Source organism: Augochlora pura, chromosome 2 (genome assembly GCF_028453695.1).
Source record: "Augochlora pura isolate Apur16 chromosome 2, APUR_v2.2.1, whole genome shotgun sequence".
In the NCBI taxonomy this organism is placed as follows: Eukaryota; Metazoa; Arthropoda; class Insecta; order Hymenoptera; family Halictidae; genus Augochlora; species Augochlora pura.
The window spans coordinates 24785233-24796080 of NC_135773.1; the positions used below are offsets into that span (position 1 = coordinate 24785233).

The 10848-nt window shown below is 32.7% G+C and overlaps 1 protein-coding gene and 1 non-coding gene across 5 annotated transcripts; both read right to left on the reverse strand.

Annotated features, from left to right (window-relative positions):
* Window positions 1-2446: 2446 nt before the first annotated feature.
* Window positions 2447-2519, reverse strand: Trnak-cuu (transfer RNA lysine (anticodon CUU)). The gene has a single exon. It is a non-coding gene; the product is annotated as a tRNA-Lys (tRNA).
* Window positions 2520-2731: 212 nt separating this feature from the next.
* Rexo5 (RNA exonuclease 5) lies at window positions 2732-8331 on the reverse strand. 4 transcript variants are annotated; one of them, XM_078196494.1, is made up of 12 exons: window positions 8237-8295; window positions 8028-8165; window positions 7808-7967; window positions 6460-6632; window positions 6220-6401; window positions 5869-6115; window positions 5589-5787; window positions 4914-5133; window positions 4533-4677; window positions 4217-4467; window positions 3650-4037; window positions 2732-3271 (listed from the first exon to the last, which is right to left on the reverse strand). In XM_078196494.1, the coding sequence occupies exons 4-12, from the start codon at window positions 6586-6588 to the stop codon at window positions 2978-2980; spliced, it is 2055 nt and encodes a 684-aa protein (XP_078052620.1). In that variant the 5' UTR covers window positions 6589-6632; window positions 7808-7967; window positions 8028-8165; window positions 8237-8295; the 3' UTR covers window positions 2732-2977. The 4 variants fall into 4 exon arrangements, with proteins under 4 accessions (XP_078052620.1, XP_078052619.1, XP_078052621.1 ...); XM_078196493.1 differs by having other exon boundaries at window positions 8028-8276; XM_078196496.1 differs by lacking the exon at window positions 6460-6632 and having other exon boundaries at window positions 2733-3271; window positions 8028-8276.
* Between the last annotated feature and the right edge of the window lie 2517 nt (window positions 8332-10848).

Below are 10848 nucleotides of genomic sequence, written 5' to 3' on the forward strand. Positions count from 1 at the left end.
CTCGTCGTTATTATGGAAAAAAGGAATATTCGAAAAACCATTTACAAATGATGCTTGAAACATCTTTCTACCACCAAATTAAACCACAAATAATAGAGACGACGAAGAATACTTTCCTTTTCTCAACCCCCGACCGTTCCATCAATTAATCGAAAACGGAGTAACCTAATTAGACTATCTGTCTTCGATTGTCCCTAAAAACAAGCTATCGCTCTGACATGTTTATAGATATATATACTGTCAAATAGACGAATTAGTTTCCCTATAAGCACAAGAACAAAATATTGTGGAGGGATCGTCGGTAGATTCTATACCACCATAACGCGTTGATCCACGTGTTCATTCGTGCGCGGGAAATTGTTTCGCTCGTTCCAGCACCACCGAGTTAGATCACCCATCCTTCGTATTCAGCCGATCTTTAATTCTGTCATGTTCTTTTGTTCTCAACTTGGAATAATAATAATAATTCGTTGACACTGTACGTGTTAAATTAAAGTAGACAAGACTTGATTTGTCAGGACATGACGAACCTTGGAAATTTGAAAATCCTATAGCGACTATGGTGTCAGATCCTATATGATTTGATGTGGAATGGCTGGTGCGAAGATGCCTCGGCTTCTATTGTCGTGCCGCCGATTACCTCGGCTTATGTGGATGAAGATCAATTGTTTCACCAAAAGCGGACGATGAATTTGCGTTGAATTGATTCGCAAGTTGATGACCTTCGATGCTACACTAATACATTTACGATCAAAGTCAATGCACCTTTGTCAATGAAACATGCAATGATTAGTCATGCGTTACTATCTTGTGTGATTCTGAACCTTCGGTAATTTTAAGTTCACGTTAGATTTTTGACAGCAATTCAATCCACGCATAACACTATTCAGTATAAATATGATATTACAATAATGCATATATACAATGAACAGTGTATAAATATTAAAAGAAATGAAGTTTTTTATACATACATATATGTTCGTCAGAGTGTTAGACAGTTTAGTGTTCAAAAATAACGTCAACGATCCTAAAAATTGCACAAATATTATTACAAAAAAAGTTATTGATTCGAGGACGCGCGGACGTAGGACTTGATGAAATTGGGTCAAGTTAGAAGATCCCGTGTGGAGAGGTAGTCCAAGGTCGATAGCATTTCTGTACACCGGAAATAGGTCACCAGACCATAGAAACCCCCCCTAAACTTTTGACCTTGTACAACGTCCTAAAATAAAATTGAAGGATTTCAATGATTCCCTTAATAATCCGCTTAATCATTTCTTCCTTGCGGAGGTACTCTTGCAGCGTAAATCCCATTCTTTAGCATTTATATTTATTCGTATTTCACTTCATGCCCTCGCAAGTAGAAACATATTTGAAAGAAATACATCGAATAACGAGACAACAAATTTGTTAAATTGTCTGAAAGAGGAAATGGGTTCATCCGAGAAGCGTGCGAGAATTTAAATTATAACACAGTGCTGTAGAATGACTAAAAATAAGTTCTACATCAAATTTCTTAATGCTGACCTCAACTTATGTTGTTAGTTGATTTATGGCGTATTTGAAATCGTGTGGCCAGAAAAAGAATCTCCATTCGATTAATTTTTTTTTTACACATCAAGTTAGAGTTAGTTGGCACATGTTGAATGATATAAAATTATTCAAAGATTTGCTTTTGATCATAATCACCGATATCGTTTGATTTTTATGAAAAATATCATTAAAAGCCACGTGTTCTACGCATACGATTCCTTCGATCTCGTGACGCGAGCACGTTGTCCAGCGTATTAATGTTTGCTTCAAATGCCTGCAATTCTAAACCCCAATACTTTGCAACAGGAGCTTGTTAATTTACATTCTAATATTTTGCAATACGAACTCGAAATTTAAAATCCTGCTGTTTTGCAACTTGAGTAGAGACCTGCCGTACAACGATAACACGTCAGCTGCTCTGAATGAAGTAGGTATCGCGAATGGTCGGGTATCGAGCTTGCATGATTAAAAGACGCATGGTGTTAACACATTAATTATCTGCGACCATCGAGTGTTTGAAAACTTATGGTTTGTGGCTGAGGATTTTTAATTTTATTGTAACCATACTCTTAATCACAAATTCATATATTACATCGAATTTATTTGAATTATTCTTGTTTATTATTAATTACTATAGACAGATTGTGCTTGAAAGAGAGGGGAAAAGGTAAGATAAAGTAGGGAAGAGAGAGAGCGCGCGAGAGAGAGAAGTAATTCAGAAGATCGATAAGGGTGGAATAGCCGAATGAAAAGATCAAAATACTCTGAGTAGAACCATAATCGAATAAGCTTGTTAATAAACTATTATTACTACATGTTATTACTATTATTTTACCACGAATGATCGTAGGATCTCCTAAAATAATTTTTATAATATCATAAGAAATAAATAAAATAAAGAGAAAAATGAAATCGCCCAACGTGGGGCTCGAACCCACGACCCTGAGATTAAGAGTCTCATGCTCTACCGACTGAGCTAGCCGGGCTGGTACGCAAAATGCCACAAATATTATATATACCATCGTTCTTGTAAAACTTTACAACAATAGTTATATTTTCAACCACAAAGCTTTCTTTATTTACTAAAATAATATAGCATAAATATATTATAATGTACCAAATGTCTTTTTCAGAAAAATAAAGTAAATTGAACACAGCGTAATATAAGCTATTGTAGATAAAGTTCTTTTTATAAGTAAACCAAATTTTTGATTATTTATGGCATATAAGCGTACACATTGATCTCAAGGATTTTTCTGTAGGGGTAAAAAAGTTTATTAACAATACAACATTTGTACACTTCTAGCAAAAGATAATCAAAATAACGTAACTTTTTTAGAGTTCCACGCGTTCTATAATTTATACTCTATGATTCTAGTTCAATTTCTTTTATGATATCCTGCAAACAGGAATGTACAAATTATACAAATTGCAAATTATTTTCTTAAATACGGGTTACACAATTCTCAGATATTTCTCTTTTTATGTTCAGAAAACAGGCACCATTGGCTTTATTACTTTGTCCAGCGAATATAATACACGCTAAGCCGTTGATTGCTGTATGTTGCCATAACATCTTCACCCATTTATTCACTCTACGAAATGTTTTATCCAATTGATCGTCTTTCAATTTGTCTTCTTCGACTCTAACATGGCATAAAGTGAAGGCGTGTTCCATTGCTATTTGGGAAGCACGAATCACAGCTTGTTTATTATCATCAACTACAACAAGCCGTACCTATAGCAAATCCAAAATTATAATTAAACGAATAATAATACGACGAATATATCGACGTAAATCCGTAAGCTATTTTGATCGATTCCATTTAGTCTTTAAGTTAGTTAATTTACAAAAACAAGTGAGATCATTGACGATAAGAATCTATTTTACTTCAACTGTAAAAATTATATGAATGACTCTGTAGAATTTCCTAAATATAATATTATAAACATATTTTATAAACATATTTAATGCAACTATGTCATTCGACACATTTGCATGTTTTGAAAATCATGAGTCTTGTGAACTATTAATTAATACAACGTAAAACTGTAGTTGAACACTGTAATAAACGATCCAAGTTACTAGACAATTTCCATCCAATGATAAACATACCTGATCATTCTTGTTAAAACTGTTGTCGTCCATGACGTTAAGGGAAGAAGACATATACTTCGAATATTCGTTCATAACTTCTCCATTACCCACAATTGCAGCTGTTTTCTGGTTCTTTGTTACATGTTTGAAAAGCGAAGTAGCATATCTACGGATCTCCGTTTTCCTATTCACATTTTTACGCCGATCTACTTCCATCTTTAATATATCCATGTCGCATCGTCCAAGCAATACTGCATCCCCATAATCTATACTATTCGCTAATTTCAATTTTGTCAATTTCATTGCAGCCTTCGAATCCTCGGTCGAACAATGACCGGATTCGTGCTCTTGTATTCTCTCGCCTAGAAATTCCCTGACCAATGTTTGCAACTTCGTTTTCCTGTACCTATATTGTATGCAATAATTAGTACTTTTACTTCAAAAGATTGTATTCAGTTGGACCAAATATAATGGTTGAATTCTTTTACTGTATGTTCTACAAATAATTTTTCTAATACATCTTACTATTTGCAATTTTTCTTTTTATGGTGAAATTAAAAAGTAGTATCAAGAAAAGATAATAACCTATCACCAGTAATATTAAATATTACAGATGTATCTATGATGTATGGATGCATCATTTTCAAAGTATGTAAATCGGAATTTAAACTTTGTCCAGTGAGAATAGCATCCGCTGGAAGCAAATTTCGTAGAACTTGCTGAACGTCAGGTAACGTAGTAGATACATCTGTCAACATCTCTTTCGTAATACCACTGAACCGAGTGAGATAGTCCGTGATCGGATTTTCCGGAATAACCAGAGTATCGTAAATAATCTGTGATAAAAATTACATGAAATCTACATACTGATTTTTAGAGATACTATTCATATTAAACTTACATTCAAACTTTCATCAACAATAGATATTCTCGTCAACTCTAATTCTCCGGTTGTAGTTCTACACATTTCACAATCTAAAGCAAACATTGGAGATCTTGGACTGGCCTCTAAATAAGAGTCTTTTGTCATTATATAATTTTCGTACCTGTATATCAAGAACATTTGTTGTGTTAAATAAATTATCTTTTAGGACATTAATATCACTAATTAGACAATATCCAACGTAATTAAAATAAATAAGTATTTAATCGTCAATTGATTTATTATTTATTGATTGATTTAATCGATAATTGAAAATTAATTATTTTTAATAATAAGCATTGATTTATCATTTAAATTAAGAATATTAATTGCTTCATGTTAATTTTGACTAGTACATACTTTTTGGCTAATTCACCCCTAAGAGGTACTGGATAATTTTCTTCAACCATCTGACATAAAGACAAAAGTAAACTTGTCCTGGCAAACCTATCTGTAGGAGGTAAATCGGATTCATTTTTCGATGAATCAGTCGATTCTATGCAATTCATTGGGAAAACAGTTTTTAATAATTTTATTACATCCTCTGTACTTTTTAAAGCAGCCTCCAAAGATCCATACTCTGGGAAAGAATATAAAACATGTTTTCAAAAACGTTCACTAACAGACTAGCAAAAAGGTTTTGTCCATATCATTATTTTTGAAATCTTAAGGTAAACAATATTATTTTCTCAGTAGAACTCAATTTCTATAAATATGAACGTAGATGAAAATTCATGGTGCTCAAATTAAATGGAGCATCTTCTAGATTAAAAACACCTCAATACTTTCAAGTTTATATGTTTCAAAGATTTAGGAACATATTACAAAGATCAAGTTTTTGAATAAGGATTCCTGCATTTATGTAGTGTGATAGTTCAACTTTAATTTAAATAATAAAAATATTTTAATTACCGCGTCGTATTATTTCATATTAGAGATATCTTTTAAAACTATCCAAATTATATGACTTGTATGTGAATCATGCAGAAGTCAATGTATAAATATTGTACATAGAATGAAATTTTTATGACTTACGTTTAATTAAGTTGTCACTTTGTATTCCAGTTATAGGAACTGCTGCTAGATCTTCCACAACTGATCCTCCATATGCCGCGGGTGTTACTACCTCTACACGGTGCTCCAATTTTGTTGTTATATGTGGAAACATACTTTCATATGCCATAAAATGATATAGGGAGAGACCTTCGACAACAAGAACCACTGTATGTGTGACCTATTTAAAAAACATTTCAATTATATTTACTGGAACTTTAAATACTTTGTTTGGATTGCGTCCCTTTAGTAGTTACATTACCTTATTATATTTCTCAAGGTGGCACCATCTTGTTGGCATATATGGCGAATGGTGTCCATGTAAGGAATATAACAACAAATGTTGTACATCACTAAGAAAAATTGGAATTCTATTTTCACTTTTAATATTAATACATAAACTAGCACTTTCACCAACTGCTTTTAAACGAAATCGTGGTATCACTTTATATTGCCTTTTTCGTTCTCTTAATTCCTGCTTCAATTTTATATATTCATCTCCACTTAATCTGTAGTATAAAAGTAGAAATTTAATTAGTAATTTTCATTAGAAATGATAATATAATTATATAGACATTTTGTACATATTAACTAAATTCAAATTTCTACAAACCTAGGTTTTTTATTAGCAAGTGAATTTGATGTATTTTCCACAGTTTTCACTTCTACCTTTATAGTAGAATCTTCCACAGGAGCCTCTTTTACATCTTCGCTACAAGGTCGCTTACGCGTAGAATTTTCTTCTATAGAAAGTTGACTAATGTCTGTATCACTGGACTTTTCTGCTTCTTCAGTCTGGAATAATATGTGAAATTCAAAATTCATTATAAATGTTTTCAATGACTATACTAACCGCTTTTTTAAGTGCAAATAACTTTGCTTCCCTGTCTTTATCATTTAATTTAGTAATTTCTAAAAGAGCAGCCATTTTCTTTTTCTTTTTCTCCATTCTTTGTAACTGTTTTGCTGTTAGATTCTTCATATTATATTTTCTTAATTACTTCCAAAGGAATTAAAATTCTATACCTTAAAGGGAAGAAGTACATTTATGTATCTTTCAATATTAAAATAAGAACTGGTAATGACTTAAAAGTATGGGCACTCAATTATTACAAATACTTTTTCATTCAGAACACATAAAAAACAATAGAATAAAAAAGTTATCTTAGCAATAAAATATTGGTATAGGACTGTTTTATTCCTCAAGTTCGATATCACAATATATATTCCTGAAAACTGTTTACATCGTTATCTAGCAGTTCTTATTTCCAAAACAAAATTAAAAAGCAAATTAGGAAACATCGAGATAAAAAGTCTAAAGTTCATCTGCAGAATTAAATTAGATTTAATACTATACATTTTTAACAAAATAAATTTTTAAAAGTGTGTAGAAACATTGAATATACAGTAATTCAGAACAAAAAAGAAAAGTATATCATGATATAAGACAGAGAGTATATCAATGAAAATGATAATGATTGTGTAGACAATGATCAGTGAGAAAAATTACCTGGGAAGTGTAATATTTGTAAAAACGTTAGAATAATGTGTAACCTCAAGGGAATGTTGCACATTTCTATATATGAAAGAAGATATAAAGGTCAGATGTATCCCTTTATGAATAAATAGATTTTGTCACATAAAAATATAAAGATGAAGTTCTTAGACTTCATATGATGAACGTTTGTAAAATAATCTTTCAATTTGATATCTACTATAGGAATACATGTATAACCAGTTTTATAGTTTTTCTATTCATTACTTGGTTACCTTCCATTGTTAAATACTAAAAATGCCACTTGATAAATGACGTAGCATATGTTTTACTAAAACATTTATACTGGGTGAGTGATTTAACTTTACCACTAATATTCTCAACAAATATTTTGTATAAACTAATGCTTAATATTAAATTGGTTAAAAACTAATGACACTTCTAACATAAATATACATTCACGTGTTTCCAAAATTATTATATTACACATTACACTTCATACTTAACAACTTCCAGTGATTTATATTATAATATTTGAATGATTCATTTGAAATCTACTTATAACAATGAATTACGAGTAAATTGTATAATTACAAAATTAAAATGAAATTAAGAATGAAAGAAACTGCAATGTTTATTATGAACGCCAACATTACAAATTACATTTTCAATCCTTTTAAATATATAATAAAGAATAAAGTAATACCATCGTTTAACGCTTTCCAAGACAGGTTATGTTTTCGTCGTGTTATTTATAATTTCAGACGTGGTGGTAATATTTTTTGGAGGAAGTATTTACACCACACACATGCGGAGAACTCACAGGAGAAATATTTTTAATTCAGTTGGTGACAAATATGTTTTTTCTGAAAATTTAAATCGTTTAAAAGGAAAACGTTACGTTGTATCAAACACATGTTCTTTACCATGACATTTGTTAAGAGGTCAGCACATATGAACACATGGCACTGCAGCGACATGAGAATGTAGTTGTACAGTAACGAGTCTTACTCGTGCATACTTTTCGTGCTCCCTAAGTTGGCTCGAACATTCCCACCGTTTTACTGTACGTCCAGTTTTTACATAAGTATTTTAGAAAAAGCATGAAATGAGATGGAGAAAAATAGAATGATACCAATCAGATGCTAGGCACGATGTGCACATAGATGGGGAATCTAAACTGACCTCACTTTGCCATGCTTGCGGCGGCGTCATTCTTTCCGCGCATCATTTGATTGGCGCGCCATCTGAGGCGCGCGTCGAGAAGTTCTATTTGTAAAAGAGCTTCAACTTCGACATTAATAATGCAATCTGTTATGTCCAGTGTATTTGCGAGATAAATATGTTCCTTGGGTATGTTTTTGGCAATTATATCACATATAGTAATAATAACTCAAATAATGTACGTGAACTAGTATTAGTACTTTAGTCCATTGTAGATTAATTAAGAATTATACGAATAGTTAAGAAATATTTTACAAAAGGTTAAAGGATTTTTAATGTTTATATGATTGAGTGCCATCAAATCTTTCCTTGATAAGTGTAATTCAGCAAATCAATTGATCGGAATTGTTTTAAATTCCATGTATAACAGGATATACAATATAAACAATACAATTTTTCTATTCTTTCTGCTGAATGAAATTGTGCATTAACGTATCAGTAGGCGTGGGTTTTATATGAAGGAACCTCGTGGATACGGTACTGTTAGAGAAAGCAAGGATCTACGATCTACAACCAGAGACACAAGCAACCACTTACGATACATTATGTGCACGAAGAAGATCGAAAGATTCTAAGCGAACGCGATTATGCGCTTTATGCATCACTGTACATTTCTCATTCGTGCATTAAAAACCCCTGTTTCCTTCGGTTTTGTTCCTCTTCTACAAGATATCCGTATTTCTCAAAAGAAAACTCACACTTGTCTCTCTTATCTTTTAAGTTTACAATTTATAATCAATTTAAATAATATTTGCGACAACTTAATTATGGATTTTATCCATTGATAGATGACATAAGGCTACGAAACATAAAAAGGAAAATATGTGTATATATCAGAGAAATTTCAGAACGCAGATTTAAACAATTACCAAAGTAAACTTCCTTGTTCTCATAATGTGTACTACAAACATATCCGCATCTTTTGTCAGTCCTATTGCTACGTCTGACACATGTTTTGTAACTTTTCATTTTTAGCTTTACTCGACAATTAACACGCGAAATGTTTTTTCCTGTGCCTTCCACTTCTTGGAAGGAGTAAATAATTATTAACCACGTACCAATTGCAGTTTCACCGTCACGTTTTGGTTTCTTAAATGCGGCGCATAGTGCCTCGATTACGTTAGACGTGGAGAATTTTCCCGATTCAGTATGATGTGAAAGAAACGCAAAAGAAATGTAATCCGTCGAGTTGTTTGATTTCCAAATCAGAAGACTCACTCGCAAAGAGTTGGTGCTGATCGGTATCTATTAATAACCGCGATTCATTCACTTTGGTTTCTAATTTTCTAGCAGCGTTAACGACGCCCCTGCATACATGAATCGAGAATGCATCAGATTCATCTGCTCTGCGCCGAATCGAATCTTATTATATTGGATCACAAGCGCGAATGTTTGTGTTGTTAATTATCCGTTCGAACGAATTTCCGTCGACTTTCACCATGGATATCGAAAAGAGTTCGTAGAAAGATGTTAATCCATCGCGAGATTCACTTACTCGGCTACAATAGACGTCTGTGCAACAGCGTGTAAAATTGGTGCATCGCGGACCGAAACATGTGCAAATTGGAAAAAAAAAATGTGTATCGAGTTTCCTCTTGTGCATCTATTTTTATCTGTGACAACCTCTATGAAATTCAGTGAACAAAGATACCATGCCGTTTAAGTTTCTTCGGCGGGATCTCCAATGTTTTCTGCAGTTCGCGGTTACAGAATTTGATGTCTTCAAAACATGTGTACGGAATTTTAATACCCGGTTTACGTACGACGCAATTTCCACAGAAAGTTGAGATAATTGAATTTGAAATCAGTCTTTAAACCTATGTAAAATATTGTGAATTTGTACTTTCAAATGGATCAGAAATTTAATGTACTTTCAGATCGACTGCACAGCGAGAAAGAAACCTATGAATAAAGCGATTTCCATTATTCCACGAACAAGGTGTAATATTTTCAAACAGAAGACATAATGGATTTAAATAGAAACACAATGGAAAAATCATCGTGAACGAAATGGAACGATCAGCAGGACAGCAAATGCGAAATTATAAAATAATAAGGTGAGCTTCTTAAATGTTGTAAATATTGAAATTAAAAATAAAGAAGATGCGAGTGGGACGGCTACTAGACTTGAGATGACTCAGTTGTCCCACATTCTAAAAACAGTCTTGTGAAAATGACGAGCGCTTACTTATGGTTTTAAAAGCATAGGAATGTGCATAAAAGGTGCAAAAGTCGAAGCTGCCGCGACATACTAGAATGACAGGCGTCATATTCCGGAGTTGGTTCTTCTTGTTGACGCAACGTCGCGCGGGCCAGAAAACGGAAGAAGCTGACGAAAGAGGACAGAGAAACGTCGCGCAGCGCGGACTTGAAATTGACTTGGTTATTGAAATTGACCGGACTTAATAAACTTAATTATTCCAATTGATTAATAAACTAATAAATTTGCTAGCAAACCAATTATTTCTCGGGAACGAATGTGATCAGATTGATCAAAGAATTAGTTCGAGAAGAATTAATTCT

Bases quoted from the DNA above. Each gene is read 5' to 3' on its own strand.
- Rexo5 (XM_078196494.1), bottom strand. From the start codon at position 6,588: ATGAAGAATCTAACAGCAAAACAGTTACAAAGAATGGAGAAAAAGAAA. The intron at 4,678-4,913 runs GTATGTACTAGT...CTTGATATACAG, and splicing joins AGGGGTGAATTAGCCAAAAA to GTACGAAAATTATATAATGA. The intron at 3,272-3,649 runs GTATGTTTATCA...GATTTGCTATAG, and splicing joins GTTTTAACAAGAATGATCAG to GTACGGCTTGTTGTAGTTGA.